The sequence below is a fragment of the Ictidomys tridecemlineatus genome, chromosome 13, assembly GCF_052094955.1.
Source record: "Ictidomys tridecemlineatus isolate mIctTri1 chromosome 13, mIctTri1.hap1, whole genome shotgun sequence".
Classification (NCBI taxonomy): domain Eukaryota; kingdom Metazoa; phylum Chordata; class Mammalia; order Rodentia; family Sciuridae; genus Ictidomys; species Ictidomys tridecemlineatus.
This window is the reverse complement of record NC_135489.1, coordinates 7593075-7611786: the sequence shown is the minus strand read 5'-3', so window position 1 is coordinate 7611786 and position 18712 is coordinate 7593075. Positions and strand designations below refer to the sequence as shown.

General features: G+C 39.7%; 1 protein-coding gene across 1 annotated transcript in view; it reads left to right on the top strand.

Moving 5' to 3' along the window:
- Dok6 (docking protein 6) overlaps window positions 1–18712 on the top strand; it is a 364718-nt gene that overhangs the window by 291176 nt on the left and 54830 nt on the right. The window contains exon 7 of the mRNA XM_078029901.1: window positions 3822–3939. Within this exon, the coding sequence (XP_077886027.1) occupies window positions 3822–3939 (118 nt within the window). The remainder of the gene's footprint in view (window positions 1–3821; window positions 3940–18712) is intronic.

Genomic DNA, 18712 nt, shown 5'->3' with positions numbered 1-18712 from the left:
CAATAAATAAATCTGTTTTATTATTTATTGCATAAACTGGAGTGATCAAAAGCAGCCCAGCCCAGCCTTGTTCATATCTTTATGAGAGTCCTGTAAATATCTTTGTGTTTTCCTTTCTCATTGTCTTGAGGAAGGCAAAGCCCTTATCCACGTGAATAAGTTCGTGAAGGTACTATCTTAATTTCTGTGTAGTTCACTCAGAACATAAATAAAGGTACTATCTTAATTTCTGCGGAGCTCACTTGGAGCGTGCATCATGCTCTTAGGCTGTGGGCTCTGAGAGATGTGCAACCCTTAGAACAAAAACGTTTTCACTACTCTCTGGGCCTTATTGAACTGTGATCTCTACCTTTTTGGATGCAATAAGTGACTTCTGATTCATTGCTCAGTATTCCAGAGAACTAACAGTTGTTTCAAAAGAATGCAACAAAGATGGGGTTAGAGCCAAAAATGGTAGAAAGTTTGGGCAAGTGTCTCAGAATCCATTATATGTTTCTGTATCCAGTTGATTTCTGCATCTGTGCCGAGGCACTCTTTCTGAATCTTGACCCTGTCTATGCAAATGGAGAAGCAGAGAGTGTTGCCTGCAGGAAAAAGCCCACAGTTAATACTGAGGAAATTATGCAGGATTTTGTAGTTTTTGTTTGTTTGTTTGTTTAGAAATTTTTATTGCTTATGCCACCTTAAGGACCAACACAGATCATCCCAGAGAAGGAACAAAGTAACTTGACAGACATAGGTCCACCTTTAATTTCTTAAAACACAATAATTGCTTAGAAATGATCTCAAAATACATTTTTTCTCTTTTTTGTATAAAAACATAGACATTTGTTCTCATTATAGATATAGATTTTCCCATCTTCTTTTATGTATTTACTCTTAGGATCCTAAAAATCCTCCAGGTCCTATTGAAGCAAAGTTCTTTCAATTAAGAAATCACTATCATACTATAGTAATTTAAAGCTTATTTTTGTCTTGATACTTTCACCTGAAGCCTGTTATAATATGAAATGGTTAAGGATGATTATATATATTCTTGTTGAATTCTTTCACCAAGAGTTTTATCAGGAGTTTAAAATGAGAACTAGTGAAATTCTCTAATAAAAGTTCTTGAACCAGTGAGACCTTGTCTCCGTCACTGTGCCAGTCAGAAAGGTTTAAAATCGCGTGACTTAAAGTTAACAACAAAGTTAAAAACCACTGGACAAATCAGACAGATGCTACATTTTCTATTAGACTGTCCGCAGCACAGAAGACTTACATCAGTTTGATAAGAATGCCAAAACAAAATATCACAGGCTGGGTGCTTAGCCAACAAGTTCATTTTCTTACAGTTCTGGAGACAGAGTTCAAATCCACATTGCGGAAGGCTAGCTCCTCCCCGTGTCTCTCCTGGCTTTCTTCTTGCTGTGTCATTTCACAATCTTTTTACTGTTCACATTAATCCCTGGGGTCTCTTCTCATATGAAGACCTTTTTTGGATTAAGATCTTAACTTTATGGCCTCCTCTAACCTTAATTGACCTCTTCAAAGACCCTGTCTTCAATGGAGTAAGGGCTTCAACACAAAAATTTCGGGGACGCTATTCAGTCCCTAGCCGTGCTTCATGCCCAGCAGGCATGAATGGTGACTGACCCTCTGGTGTCGAGGACAAGGCCTGGGATGTAGTGCACAGATGTATAAATATCCCCAGAAAATCCACAATCCGGTTTTAAACACAAAATCTTTTTCTGCAACTAAATATGAAGGTAAGATAAAGAGAAACCAAAGAAACAAATAAAGAACTAGATACCATACAAGGGCTTCTAGGGCTTGACAGCACGAGGAGGGAGAACTAGAGGAACATGGGGCGGTCCAGGTGGCCACTGCATGGAGGGAGTTATTCCCCAGAGGTTTCCAGTTATTTGTTTCCAGCAAACAAAATGTTTGTTGCGTTTCCATAATGTTTAAGACTGATCATTGCGGAGGGCAAGGGATATTTCCCAGAACAGAAAAAATGGAAGGAAAATCACTCTCATCAAATTTCAGAAAGATCTATTGTATGCTAAGTAATAAACAAATTGTAATTCATTAAAAAAGAATAGTTAGGCAGTAAACAGAACTGTGATTAATAGAAGATTCATTTTATGAATTAATTGATGCTATTAATGGACATAAGCTAAAGATTTATGTGTTTAATTAAGTTTGGGCCTCATGTGGGAAACTGGCTTTAAAAGCAAAAAAGCCTCTTCTCCCACCAACACTCTCATAAAATGAGCCTTGCCTGTGTTCTTGGGAAGCAGGGGTGATGAACTTTAGTCCTGGTGTGTCCTTCACACGGAGCCCACGCATAGATATCCTCCAACCATCACGGCTGGGCAGACTGGAAATGCAGATGTTAATCGTGTCCCAAAGAGTCCAAACTTCTGCCGTATGAAAACCCAGATGCACCTTCTCCTTAGCTCCTCCCACAATGGCAGGAGGAGGCTGAGGAAAGTCCACCTATGCTTGTTCATAAGGAGGAAAGCTTGCAATATGCCAAATTCTGGAAAATGTAAGAATTGGTGGCAAAGCTGCTATTTGGAGCCATCTTTTTTTTAAAAAAAATACCCTTGATACTGCCAGACTTCTAAGTGGATGGAGGATAACTCTCTGTGACTAGAGATAGAAGAGAGAGCAGTTCTGGAAATGTCTTTCCACCAGAAAAAGTAAAATCAAATTGGCACCTTCAAACTCTGACTACACCTTCCCTTAAAATGTAAAAATGATGGCTGTATGTGGATTTAAAGGGCCTGTCACATCCCACCAGGTGCTTTCCTGACAGCAGTCTCATCTGAAGAGCCCCACCAGATGCTAGATAAGGAATGTGAAATTGACCACGGGTGGGGCTAGGCACTGTGAGAGTCCAAGGCTAGACTTGACAGAGATGACCTTTAAAATTCCGATTTTTGCCATGTCAGGAATAAAGTAAGGGAGAATATGACAATTTTTATTCATTAGAGAATTCACATTGTCTATCAAAAAGCCCGTGTTTGCTCAGGTGTCGGAGAAATGTATACAAAGATCAAACCCATCCACTTCTCTAAGGTTTTTAAGACCTGGTATGAATCAATAAAAATGAATCTTTCTGACACCTTCAGTGTGAACTACTGTTTTGTTTGTACTTAGCATATGTCTGAGCAAGTGATGTGATAAGTTCGAGTCCCTTCTGCTATCCTTAAAACGTATGTTCCAAATAAGAGAAGCACCTCTTTTTTATTACCATTTCTTAGAGAAAAAAACTTGGTTAATCTGCATAAGTTCCCATCATAGGAGCAAGAAAAAGACGTTTGAGAGAAGAAGACATTGTCCGAGGGAAGGGGTGTTAGGAAGGGACTAAAATGCGGAAAAATGATTCACGGGTGTCGTGTTCTGGGGTATCTGATTCTGAGGAGCTTACAGCTTCATATTTGAGGGGGTTTTGCCATTCTTTAAGTTATAGAAGGCTGAGAGTAATGCATGTAGCTCTTGTTCACAGAAATGCAAATTAATTTTTCTGGTGGAATACAGTTGATCATCTATCTCCCTGGAATTTTGCTGGCATTCCTGATTGATTGGCTCTCAGCCTTTGTGAGCCAATTTTGGGTGGAATCAATTGACTACCTAATGCTCCCTTCCCAGTTAATGAATTTAATTGGGTACAAGTGTTAATTTCAAAACTTTGGAGTAAAGACATTGCTTTTTAAAAATTACCCTTAAGTCAGGAACGGTGCTGGCATCTAGAACCGATTCTACTGTCTGCTACTCAAATTCAGTCCTCAACAAAACGGATTCCGGTTAAATATCTTTTCTTTTTCTCTTAGCTTCAGACAAGCTTGACCGAGCCCATGACGTTATCCAAATCCATCTCTCTTCCTCGTAGCGCATACTGGCATCACATCACGCGTCAGAACAGCGTTGGAGAAATCTACAGTTTGCAAGGCAAGTAACTTTAAAAACAGCCGAGCAGCTCTGACTGCCATCAGCTTCCCAGGTGGACCAGCCGTCTTGCAAATTGCTCTGCATTTGCAGGGCTCCTTTTCCTCCATTTTCATTTATCGGCTGTCACTGGCCACAGTGGGAACTCCGAGAGACACAGTTGCCTTTTAAAAGCTGTAATTTCATACGCTTGTGGTAAAAATTATTCCAAAAATTACTGTGAGAGCTAAGGATCCAATTTGGCACAAGACCTTGACAAAACACATTATCAGGAGCTAAAAGCTAATGCTGAGATCTGTTTCATGCTGTGTTTTACAAAGGAATTCTATTTTAGCATCTTTTTCCCTTAACAGGATTAAGTACCAGCTCAGGACTGACTTCAGGCTCAGTAATAACAGGCTGCATAAACCTCCCCACAGAAGTTTTGAGGTTCAGAGAAAGCCTCAACCAGGAAACCCTTCAGGGAGGGTGTGGGGGAGGGGGGCCAAGTGTATACACAGTGCTTCTCTATTTCCCCTGATGACTAATTAACAATATGGGAATGACTTGGGAGGTGTCAAGCTAATAGACAACGGATATTTGATCAAAAGCAGCAGAAACCTCTGCTCAGGAGTTGCTTCCTATGCCTTCTCTTTGGTTTTAAAAATGAATAATATTTTCCTTCAAATAAAAGGTTGCGCTACAAGCAGTTGACTAACAGCTGACCCACACTGAAAGAGGACTTTGCTTTCAGCCTAAAAAAAAATAAGGCTGAAACGCACATTTACTCATCTAGCGAACAGTAACTGCACATCAGAGGCTTCAACGTAACAGGCCAACACTTAATACCTGGTGAAGCCATGGCCAGTCATGACCTTGAGCGTGGTTAGGCATTCCAAGGGTTGGCTCCTGTCAGACATTAGCTTTTGTCTGTATGAACAACACTAAAGGTTTTGCAAAAATGCTACGATAAGTAAATTAACATAATGTGAATGTTTTGAGAGCAATGTTCACTTTTCAAAATTTGAAGCCTAGACCAACAGAATTTGATCCATGAGAATGTGTGGTTGAAGGACTATTCCACAAGGAAAGGTAGTTGGAATGATTGTAGCCGCTTACTGAAGGCAAATGCATTTTATATTTTAAATGGCCCTTTACAGTTGTAGTTTAAATGGTCTTCTATGGCCAATTTGATTACCTGTATTGTCTGTATTTCAGACACAGTTGTTGTTTTGTTGTATTGTGTAGTTTTATGAGAAAAAAAATAATAAAATAAAAATTAGAGGATTGGGAAAAGCAAAGGGAACTGGTTTGGCAGTTTTAAGAATGAGAAAATGAAGATAAGCTTCTCAGATCTCTGCTTGCTTACAGCAGAATCCCACAGAAAAACGCTGAGTTATGATCTTGTCTAATTAATTTTTCCCTTTCCTGTGATTAGAATGAGAATATTCACTTAAAGTATAAAATTTAGTCATAAATAGACATATGTAAATATTGATATTCACTCAAAGAAAACTAAAACTTTGGAATATTTGAATGAGGAAATTAAAAACATCAGAGTTTCTAAGCAAACAAAAGTATGAGGTGAATAGAAATAGGAATAAATTTTCAATGAAATAATAACTTTGGTTTTTGTCAATGGTTTGGTATATATTTCAAGTAAACAGGAGACAGTTGTTTTGATGGTAGCAAAACTAAAACTTTTCTCTGAAGAGAGAGCTGACATTTAGACTGAAATTCGACTTCAAAGATCATTTCACACCCATCCAAGAAAGATACTGGAGTGTGTTAAAATAGCTTAGAACTTTGCCAGAGACCCTTAAAGGACGAACTTAATTTACCTATTGAGCAAGAAACGCTAACTGACTGGAATTCTCTATGAGGTATCTGATATGAATTTCCAGTAAAGCTAGGGCTTATTAAACAAATGCCTCATCAGTTGCAATGAACAATTTAGTTACATGGTCTCAGCATCACACATTTCTCTGGTTGGTGGGTGGGTTTTGTGTAACAAAAAATATACATTGACTAAAGTGATTACTGTGTGTCAAATATATAGAAAATGTATGCAGATTATACTCCACTGTACTGTGGGTTGGCTTTTTGCATTACATTTTTCTTTGAACACTACATTTTGCCATTTTGTATATCTCTCATTGTTACACAGAAAGATAGATATAAAGATGTTGAGGTGGGGGGAAGAAGGGAGGTAGAGAGGAGGTAGATGGACAGGTAGTAGATAATAAATAGACGGAGATAGAAACTGGTTAGTGATGCTTTGGCAATGGTGGTGTTTTGTGGTCTGTTCTTTTGTGGCAGACAAAATTAAGAGACAGACAAAAGTCTCCGTAGTGTTTTTACTGGGACTAGGCCTAATGGAACCAGGGTAGACTAAAACTACTGAAACATAGAAGAAATAAAACAGAAACAATGAACCTCAGCCCTCTTTCACATAGGTTGACATTTTTTCCCACAAAATTGCGTTTGTAAGCATGGTTGCCTTGTGTCTCACTTCCTGAGTTGTGCTCCTTGAGGTGGCCTTGCTTTCCTGACCAAGAGATCACAGGGGGCTAAGGATCCCAGTGCGCTTTGTGGATCAGGTGCACACCTGGCTGTGGGAGTGTTAGGTCGTGGAGTAAGCCGCAGGTGACTTGGGGGACTCCAGCACATCTGCAGAACTGTCTCCTCAGAGCTTCATGCTCTTTCCTGCAAGGCTGAGATCAGCGTGGATTCAGAGTCCATACTAAGGAGTGGGTTACGTGAATTCCGAATGGATGCTTTCATTTGGAAGGTAAAGGGGAAACATTTTGCATATTCATTTAATAGATTGAGATTTATGAATACGTGGCACACGCACCAGAACCCAGATAACAAATCCAGTCTACGCTAGCACTTACCTGTAACCTCCGCTGCCTGTCACCCTCAAACTTTACTGGATTTTGCTGTATTCATCTCTGTTCTGAATTTTAGATAGATACTCTTTTAAAGGCAGACATATCGATACTGAGGTGCTGCACGACCTGAATGATTGGAGAATTAGTACCACAGAATCGGCCTGATCGCCTCCCACCCCACCCCACTCCCAGAAGGCTGCTCTGAAAGAAGAAGTTATTATGGTCTCCCTGGTGTATTCTAGGAGTCAGGATCAACAGAGTGAGAAGAGGAATCATTAGCTTCTCACACATACCCGTTGCCCTGGTACTAGGCCGCTGCTGTTCACGATCTCTACCCATGTGTCTCCAGCAGGCGGATTTATGCCTTCTCTTCTTGCAGAGTGATAAACACCTTCCTCTTTCTTTTTGCCAGATAGTAGAGATTGATTGGTATTAGGAGGTACTTTTCTATTTATATTTCACTAACTTCCTGTGCACCTATGAAAAATGTTTACATCACACCCATGCAAAGGATGTTATCTGTAGACCTACGGAAACAGAAACCATGAAAGGAGAAAACAAAAGAAAACGAGATTTTGAACTCTTGAATCAAAAGTGAACATTTAAAACCTACCACTTGTTGAATCCTCCGACGGCAGTGACTTTAGCTCTGAGGCCTTGGGGAGTCTGTTGGGAGCATAAGGAAAAGAGAGAAAGAAAGAAACAAAACAGCACGGAAGTCCGATCCCGGGGCTTTTCTTACCCCAGGCTCTCACCTGGACTTAGAGTGGCCGTCCAGCACATTCAGATGACCAGGCGGTACAATGGTGTCTCTAAGTCAGGATTTGCAAAGATAACAAAACATCTGCTGAAAACAACAAATCAAACTAGTGACAATCACTGGTGGCAACAGGGACATTTCAGGCACCAGTGAATCAGCAATGTGTCAGGCGGATGCGTGGGGGTGACCCGGTCAGCACCACCCCTCCATGAGGCTGGACCTGAGGGCCAGCTCGTGTTCTCCTTGGCCCGTGGGGTCTTGGCTAGCGCATCAGCTTCTTGTGGTAGGGTCGGGGCACTTGCTGTTGCCAGTCTCTGTTTTGGTGAGGACAGGGTGTGCCTTCATCCTGGTAGCTCCATTCCCGACCCCTCCCCTGCTGCACCCCACTGGGTCGGTTCTTCTTCAGTCACTGTAGTGAGGCGCAGAGAAGCTGAGACTGTGAGCTGGAAATGGTCCCCAGGAGAGGCTCTCTGGGACTATGTGCCACTCTTCAGCTTCCCTGATACATGCAATGTCCTCACACAAAATCAAATGGGATGTATACTTGGACTCGTTTCTGAACGACTTCACTGCGTGAGGGAAGATGGTTGGGGGTGCACCTCCTGGAAGGGTGGCTCCCGTCGCCTTCATTAGCCCCCATTAACATCCAAATGCCAGCTCTGAATTGTGCATGTCCCCGCGCCCTCTGTGCATCTGTAATCACACCACAGACCTCGGGTGTCAGCACCGGAGCTCACCTAATTACACAGAGGGCATTCGAGGCTCTCAGAAAGGGCAGCTGGGGCTCCAATTTCTCAGAAGGACGGGATGAAAACAGGCAAATTAGAAATAGAGATGACCTTCAGAACATGCTAAAGAGAGTTCTTCCATAGATTAGCAAGCAAATCAGCGCATTTATTTGTTCTTGGCTTAGCTGTGACCCTCTGTCCTTCTTACTGCCCATTCAATTTCAAGCTCTCCTAGTACATAAATTGCTTTCATTGACATTTTCTATTTAAATTTTCATTATGGGATATTTTCCAGATTGCAGAATTAATAAAAAAGCCTCCTTTAAGTTAAAAATACAGAAATTTCAATAGAATTAATACAGGAGGCTGTATAGGTTCCCATGCCACCTTCCCAGTACTTGGGGTGTTGGTTCCCGGGTGAATCAGTCATGGCAGTCGGCAATACCCTCAAACATCACACGTTTTCCACGAGGCACAAACTCTTCTGGCGATTTGGCAACACCTTTTTGAAATATGAGTCTTTTTCTACAAGCAACACTTTCTGTCTATCAAACTATATTTATGGACTTTTGCTATATATCTTTAGTTTAAGAGATATAAGCCAAAAGCAAAAAAAAAAATGCCTCCCTGGATATCGATTTTTCAGAGATAAGTGAATCAATCGCTCCCCAAAGTAGACATCATAAAAATGCACAAACACACACCCGTGACACGTTCCTTATCTCCTGCAGTTATAATTAATCACTCCTCCTTCTCCTTGTGCCCACAGACATTTATGCATAACTTTATTTGATCAACATGTTTGCTTAAAAACCTGCTCCTTCCACTGGATCCTGATGTAGTAACTTTGTGGATGACTTCTTTGTCCTCATGGTTCAGCCAAATTGGAGAGCACAGTTTTTGTGACGAGGCATCATCCATAGACGTTAAGACTCCTGAAATTTGGAGTCAAATAAGCCCCAGTGTGAATATGAACTTTACCACTGCTGCTGTTTGACTTTGGGCAGATACTCAGCCTTTCTAAGCTGCTTCTTCCCACCCCCACACCAGGGAGATGGGCTAGGGGCATGCCTGTTCAATGCCACCTTCTCCACCAGCAGACCACCACTCCCAGCTGCCCTGACTAGAGACCGCAGGTTGCCGAGGACAATTTCTGAACAAGCCATCTGCAGATACTGGGGTCCTTGGAGGGTTCGTTCTTAGGCTCAGCTCTCAGTTTATGGCTCATCAATTTCTATGTAAGATATTCTTAAAGTTGTCAAAATTTCAGTGGTTAAATTTAGCATTGTTCTTAAATTCACCCCCCGCCAAAAAAAGCCTATTTTTTTTAAGAAAAAGGAGAAGCGAATTTTAGCATGATCACTTTTATTATTTGAACATATCTATATTAATGTTACAGCTTCTTTAGGGGTGTGTTAAAGAAAGTGAAATAAGTAAAAAGAGAAATCACGATTCACTTCCTAATCTACGGCTTCCTTCCTGGTTCTTAGCACTGAATCCGTCCTTCTGAAGGTAAAGACACACTGGGAGTCAGGAAACTGGAGACCTCATCCAGTTCAGTAAGCTCTCCCAGTTTTGTTCAACTGCACGAAATTTCTCCAAACAGTAAAGGGATGGGGGTGGGTAGGCATTTACCCGGTTTCCAACAGAGTTTGTGTGGTCTGGATGACAACCAGAAAGCATCATGTGTTTGGAAATTCTTTATGGTGAGGGGGTGACCTACCAGGAACAAGGCATTATGCTAGATGTCACCAGTGACCTCCTAGGTGCCACACCAGCTCCTAAGAGGAAACTCCTAGTTTTCTGTGGATGAGAGAACCGTGGTGTCATGTAAACTCAGCTGCCTGGCCCTTCACCTCCCACTGAGTCATGAGGTTTCTTCACAACTTTGACAATTGCCTCTATTTTACAAATAAGAAGGCTGAGGAACAAAACTGCAAAATGACTTGCCTAAGGACAAAGATTAGGATCCTCATCCAAACAATCTTGGTTTCTAGCTCCTTGGCGTTACCCAACTAACCCCTGGCTGACGGAGTTTAAGGCCCGGTGGAATAAAACATCACAGTCTCCATCCTTCTGTCCCAGTACATTCTCGTTGAACCATAATCAAGGTTTACAAGAATGATCTCCCCGAAACACAGGCAACAGCGAGTCTCAAATGTGCTTTAAATGAGACAACCCAGATGGAAGCCATCTAAGCAATTCGTGGAAAATCCTCGTGTTTAAAGATGAGTTCTGTACGGTCGGGATACTGCTTTTAAAAAAATCCCATGTAACAGCTTTTCTCTTCTTGTGGGACAATTTAAAGCACATTGTGTATGTAAATTAGCTAGTTTAACCCTTGAGGGTTACCATTACTTTTCATTATTACTTTTCAAACTTGTAACTAAGCTTTCCAGCAAGTTCAAATGTGCTCCTTCCTCATTCCAACTTCTTTAGAAGTGAGTTATTTTGGAGACTTCAAAAGTGCTTTCCCAGACTCAAAGAGAATCAAGAGTCCTGTTTAAGCCCACATAGGTAGACACTGAGAGGGCAGAAGAATAAGACTCTACCTCCAACGATTCAGGAGGAGGTGGCTATGACTGGACTTCACTTTCCACGGACTGGCACCTCAGGATCAAGGGCTGAACATCTGGCTTTTGCCAGGACTCTCACAAATAGCGAATACCTAAAAGCAGGCTACTGGGCACCTGGATCTGTTTGTCCCTGAGTCCCACAGGAATACACATGTGTTTGCACCTTTAATGAAAGAGAACAGCCTGGGGGCCTTGTTCCTCCAGTGTGACCTTGTCCCCTGTGGAATGACATTTAGCAAGAGAAATTTCTGTGGAACAAGATAATGAGAGATTGAGAGGAAGCCATAGGAGATACAGGACTGATCAATAAAGTTAATGTGGTAAGAATATTAATGAACAATTCTGATAAATTGTTACAGAGTAAATATATTTTCAGGATAGTAAGTCAAGCTGTCAGAATCTTCTTTTCTATTGACTTTTTTCACTGTCATTGAAAAGCTTTCTTTGATCCATGTACTTCTTCTACCTAGTACCTAATATCCACCTCCTCCCATAACCAAACTTCTCCAAAGAGGAGTTTGCCTGATATTTCCACAACAACCTTGTTGGAATTAATAAACAAACTCAGTAAAGTTGCAGGATACAAAGCAAATATACACACAAAATTAGTTGCATTTCTGCACACATAACTTTTCAAATGTCCTTTACTTCATATATTTCCCCTCAATAATACAGTGTCCACCAGGCCCCATCAAACAACAAGACTCAAGATAAACATCTTGACCAATGGAACATAGAAGAGACCAGAAATATATTCATTCACATATGGCCAATTGATCTTCAACAAAGGTGCCAATGGGGTAAAATGAGAAAAGCATAGTTTCTTCAATGGTGCTAGGAGAGCTGCATATTCACATGTAATAGATGGAATTGGATCCTATATGGTTTGCATGTGAGGTGTCCCCCAGAACCTCACACGTTCCTGTGGGACTTTTCAGAGGTGAAATGCCTGGACAGTGAGAGCTGTGACCTCGTCAGTCCACCCTAGTCTGAAAGAGCGGACTGGGTGGGAACTGGAGGCAGGTTGGGGGTGAGGCTGGAGGAGGTGGGTCACGGGTGTGTGCCTGGGAAGGGTGCTTCTTCTCTGTGGCCCCTTCCCCCTCTCTCTGCTCACAGCAGCCTGAGATGAGCAGAGTCCTTCTCCACTGTGAAGTTCTGTCTCCCCTCAGGCCCAGAGCGATGGAGCCGGCCCACCATGGACTGAACCTCTGAAACCAGGAGGCAAAGTAAATATTTCCTCCTCTAAGTTGTTCTTGTTCAGGATTTTGGCCACGGTGACACAAAAGTTGACTAACACAGACCCTCTAGCTTATACCACACAAAAAATTTTAACTGAAAACATATGAAACTTCAAAGTAAGACTTTAAACCATAAAACTCCTGGAACATAAATGACAGGTTTCATGGCATTGGTCCTGGCAATGATGTCATGCATATGACATCAGAAGCAAAAATAGATATGTAGGACTATTTCAAATCAAAAAGGTTTTGCACAGCAAAGAAATTAATTATCATACAGGAAAATAAACTTGCAGAATGTATCTTATATAAAGTTCATTTCATAAATCTATAATGATATTCTATAAGTCAATAACAAAAAAAAACCCTAATTTTATAAAGTGGAAAGGACTCAAATAGACATTTCTCTAAAGAAGATATACAAATAGCTAACAGGGATATGAAAAGGTGCTCACTATAACTAAACATCGGGGAAATGCTACTCAAAATCATGAGCTATTAAAAAAAAGAAGACAAGTGTTAAAGAGGATGCATAGAAATTGGAATCCTTTTACTAGTGGGAATGCAAAAGGTGCAGCCACCAGGATATAGAGCATGAAGTTTCCTAAAAATCATGAAAATACTCAGGCAATTCATTTATGGGTATTTATACAAAAGACTTGAGAGCAGGATCTCAAGGAGAGAATAGTACCCCTGTGTTCACTGCAGCACAATTAAAAATAGCCCAGAGAAGCAAACAACCTAAATATCCAGTGAGGGATGAATGGGTAAAGAAAATGTGGTATGGACATGCAATGGGATATTGCTCAGCCTCAGAGCAATATTCTTATGGTACCATATGAATTAACCTTGAGGGCATTATGCAAAGTCAGATTTTCTAGTCAGAGGACAAGGACAGCATGACCCAGCCTATCAGTACAGAAAATAGCAGAACTTATAGAAGCAGAAGTTATAGAGAGGAGGATGGGCTTGCAGGCACTGAGCAGAAGGCCAGCAAGGCCAGGCTGTGCTTCATGGGGCATGAAGTTTGAAGTGCACGAGGTGAATGCCCTGCAGAGATCTGTATGATATCAGCTGTGTTGATTATTGTATAGTACATTTAAAAATTTGGTAAGAGGGTAGATCTCATGTTACATGATCCACCACAGTTCAATTAATCCACTTTAGAAAACTCGATGAATTGTGGAGGTGGTAAGACACAATTGCAGAGAGAATCGGTGAATTGGAAACTAAGAGGGAATCAGCCAGCATATGACACGGAGAGATTAAAGAGAGGGGGAAAAAGAGATAAAATATCCCTAAACATGCAGAATAGAATATGAATATCCATCAAACTTAACAACATCTAAAGGAAATGATGGAGTAAATGGAGGTGAGGCAAGATTTAAAAAGTGATAACTAAGGATTCTTCAGAATGGATGAATGGCAAGACTTGTTACATTGAAGAAGCACATTGAGCTCCAGCAAGAAAAATGAAACGCGGTACATGTTTTGAAACAGGAGAGCACAATCGACCAATTCCAAACGCAGAAAGAAAGTGTGAAGAGCAGAGAGGAAAGACGTACAACCTACAGGAGAAACACCACAGGACTGATGTCGGACACCCATGACTGGGGGGCCGGGGCGAGGGCATCAAAAGTGATGGAGTAGAGTCTCCATTTGACTAAGCACTCTACAGTCAGATACAGTGAAAGAACCAGAAAATAATGGAAATTATCCTCAAATGGCCGAGGACTCTGTCATCAACTGAAATACCCTGCAAAAACAAAGACAGACTAAGTCATTATGGCACACACTGAGTCTACCCAACTTAAGAAGCTCACTACTGAAGAAAAGAAAGGATGCCCTTGAAAATAAATATGTGCTCAGAAGGAAGGACTGACACACAGGGAGCAAACAGGTTGACATTTGGGTACATCTCACAGGCACTAACTGTAAAAATGATAATAATAGTAATGCAGACTACATTGTGGGTGTTTTAAAAAGAAGAAAGATACAAGGACCTGGGTTCAAACTCTGCATCACAAAATAGAAGAGAGGAATGAAATAATATTTCATAAAGAGTGACATGAAAAATGAAAGATTAAACAGGTAGATATCTTATGTTTATATTTTACATGTATTTTTATTTTGTGGTTAAAAAATTAACTGTTTTGTGTTAATGAATTTAACCTAAATACATTCAAACAAGTAGATGAGAAAAAAGGGAGATCTAAAAATCAAGGCCATTAAAAGTAGTAAAATAGGAGGAAAAGAAAATAAATAAGATCACAAGCAAAAATCATAAAGAAAGTAGAAAAACATAAATACATTGAATCAGAATCGATGAAGAGAATTGAGTTTCCTTGTTATAAAATGGAAGAAAGAATTTGAGATTTGAGTTTTTGAAATCCAGATGGCGCTATTTCTAATCAAAAGGAATACTGAAAATAAATGGAAAGTAAAGCAAAAACACATTGTTTCAGATCAAGGTCATATTGTGCCATTAATAAGAAAGAATGATTCACCAGCAACACAAAACACACCTGAAGCCTGGATTTGAAGCATTCCCTGCAAATATGATTTATACAAATATGAAAATAGAATTGTAGGGCCAGCCATCTGAAGCTGCTCTCGTTGTAGGCTAACAACCATTAAGGAACAGCAGTTTCCTAGGGTTCAATCTAAAACTAAGCAAACTGAAAACTTGACTATCATAACAGGACTTTCCAAAGACACATTTGATAGCTGGGAAGTCAGCTCAGTGGTAGAACCTTGCTCCGTCTGCTCACGGGCCTGCATTCCATCTGCCACACCAAAAAGAAAGGTACCTGAAAAAAATTATTAGATCACGTGAAAAATGTTCCTAGGGAAACAAGAAACCATACAAATAGAAGAAGCTTCAGCAGAAACAAAAAAAAATTAGAGAACACATTAAAAACTGTACATCTTAACATGTAGAAAACAGTAAGTAGTCCATAAATCATGTGCTCATGTTCTCTAATCATAGTAAGCAAAAAAATGAAACCATTATAATTAAAAGACAAAAGGTCCATACTTTTTAAATTCAAAAATGTATTTATATGATCTTGAATCAAAGATACAATGAGGGAACTCAAAAAATATTGGAACTACAAGATAATGAAAACACTTCATCAAAACTTATGAGATGTAGCTAGATTGGTAGTTAGAAGAAATTTTATAACCTTCAATGCACATATCTGTAGGAGAATAGGAATGGAAAATTAATGTGCTAAGCATTCAGCTCTTTAGGTTGGGAGGAATGTATGAAATAGGGAAAAATGCCAATCACATTTAAAAGCATCGATATGGAAAGCCTTATCATAGCTCAATGGCATTTATTCCAGAAATGTAAGACAAGTTTAACAGGAAACTATCAGTAAATACTTTGTAAGAAGAACTTGGAGCTAAGATGCATCTAGGTCTCAACAGATTAAAAAAACAAATTGATAAAATTCAGTACTTATTCACTATAAAAAAAAAAAACTGTGCACTGACTGCGGCACTTGCCGGTAACCTTTTTCACTTGGAGAAAATAACATTTATTAGAAACCTACAGAAAACTCCCACTCTAAGACTAAAGAACAATTCAGATATGCCGCTATCCCAATTAGAACCATAGATTTTAAAAAACATGAATATTAGATAAGAATAAATGAATTATTTGAAGATACTATCTTTTGTCAAAGAAAATCCAAGATGGTCCACAAATGGTGACGTCTCCCAAAGAGGAACTGTTAGGTTTTATCATGGAAAGAACAAAATGAACAAATAAACCGATGACAAGCCCAGACAGATGAACACAGTGCACAGGAATTGCCAAAGCACAATTCCAGGCGGAAGTAGTCAACTGCTATCTCAACAGATGCAGAAAAAGCATTTGACAAAAGACGGCACCCCTTCATGTTCAAAACTCTAGAAAAACTAGGGATAAAAGGAACATACCTCAACATTATAAAAGCTATCTATGCTAACCCCGAGGCCAACAGCATTCTAAATGAAGAAAAATTGAAAGCATTCTCTCTAAAAACTGGAACAAGACAGGGATGCCCTCTTCACCACTTCTATTCAACGTCATCCTTGAAACACTAGCCAGAGCAATCAGACAGAAGAAAGAAATTAAAGGAATTCAAATAGGAAAGAACTCAACTATCACTGTTTGCCAATGACATGACTCCATATTTAGAACACATAAAAACTTCCACCAGAAAACTTCTAGAATTCATAAACAAGCTCAGCAAAGTAACAGGATATAAAATTAACACCCATAAATCAACTGCATCCCTATACATCAGTGATGAATCTACTGAAAGAGATATCAGGAAAACTACCCCATTCACAATAGCCTCAAAACAAACAAACAAACAAACTTGGGAATCAATCTAACAAAAGAAGTGATAGACCTCTACAATGAAAACTACAAAACAAAGAGTTAGGGATGTGACTCAGTGGTAGAGTGTGTGCCTACTGTGCATGAAGCCCTGGGTTCAATCCTCAGTCTCACACACACACACACACACACACACACACACACAATAGAGCAATAAGGAAAGAAATTGAAGAAGAACTAAGAAAACGGAAAGATCTCCCATGTTCTTGGATAAACAGAATTAACATTGTCAAAATAGCCATACTACCAAAAACACTATACATATTTAATGCAATTCCTATTGAAATCCCAATGACAGTCTCCATAGAAATAAAAAAAAAAGCAGTCTTAAAATTCATTTGGAAAAATAAGAGAACTAGAATTGCTTTGCGAAGTTCTTCTCTTCTCCTCATCAACCTCCCTTCCGCCCCAGCTTGCCATCTGTGGTTCTTTCTTACCCAACAATGGCCTCAGTTCTGTTTAACTAGCATTAAGTGCCACCTGACTGCCAGGCCTGGAGATGACATATTCCATTCAAAACCACCTCCGGCCCCTCATTCTGCCCGCTTTCCCACCTTCAGAAAGATGTCAGTCTGGAAAGAACTGGCCCATTCATGAACAAAAGACAGCAGAGAAGACTCAGCATGGTGTCCACTTAGAGACACTAAAAAGTAACAAGGTGGAAAATGAAGAAAAAAGAAGTTCTGTACTTCTCTTTATGTAAAGGAAATAATGAAAATATGCATTCTTCAAAGAACAGGTCAAAAGAGTTAAAGAAATTCACAAATAGGTAAGATAATAGAAAGGATATAAAGCTGATTAAAGTATTGTGCAAAGTTAAGTTGAAAATAATGACAATTCCTCACCCAAAAAAAAAAAAAAAAAAACCAACTGTTTCATAAGCACTTAGAAGTCCAGAATGATTGTAGCTGAAAATAACCTGTAGCAACTTCAGGAAATAGCAAGGGTTGATAAAGTAACAAAGAAAGGGTGATCCCTCGTGATAGGTCTAAACGCGCCTTGGTTGATGTGGGGACAGGCCTGGAAGTCGGGTGGCACGAGAGGCCTCCACTCCCTATGAGTGGTGATTGGGTGATTTTGGCCATTCCATAGTGTCCAGTCAAATCTCATAGAGCTCCGTCTGGTCTTCTCTTCCTAATTCACTTACTCTGAATAACTTACTCTCGTTAACCTCTGTTCCTCATCTCCTTGTCTTTCATGGACACAAAAGTGGGGTATTATGGCGACTCTAGGACCAAACATCGTGGCCAGGGCATTTCATAATTAGCTGTGAACTCTCTGTTGATTACTCTGCTTACTGGAAGACAGATGGCCTTTGGTCAGAAATATTATGGTCTACACCAATATCTGGGCAATACCTGCCAACGGCCTCAGCACCCACTGAAAATAGCATTGACTATGTCCACATTCTATCTAAACATGTGCTGGCCCCTTCCGCTTTTGAAGAAGACATTGCCAGAAAAGAGTTTTCCTTGACTTAATTTGTACTCTTAAGTAAAAGAGGACTTTCTTTAGAGTTATTAAATAAGTTGTTGTTTTTTTTCCCAAAAAGAAGGCCTTAGTCAGTAAGCTTGACCAATCAGTGTTTTCTCCTGTGACATTTCTCCTGTGACATTTCCTGGATTCTGAAGAAAATCAACCCCTGGTTTTGAACATCACCTTTTAACTCTGGTTCACAGACACTTTTATTGCAAAAGTATCCATGGCTTGAGATAAACCAGCTCTAGTTTATCACTAATGTTCATAGATTGTTTGTGGTCAGAAATAAGTGTTACAGATGTCATAATTTGTACATGATTTATTGAGCACCTAAGTACATGATTGTGCCTAGAAGGCAAAACCATTGTGGATAAAATTTATGAAAAGTACTCCATTACTACTGTAATTGCACAGACATTTTTATGTTCTACAAATAATTGTCTCAGCTAGAGATGGAGAATCTAAGCATAAAAGTGCATTTAAAATGGCATCACAGAGGAATAGCTAAAAATGTTCCTTTTAATTAAATTTTATACATGAATGATTGAAATTATTATATCACCTATTTTCTGCAGAAAATGAATTGGAAAGTAAATTTCTAAAACTGTGAAGTTTCTTCTGTCAAAAGAAAATTTATCAAAGAAAAATTATCTTTTAATTCAGATGACCACTTTGACTTGGTACTTACCTTAAAAAAAATAAAAAGCATTATAATAAATATATTTTCTGAGA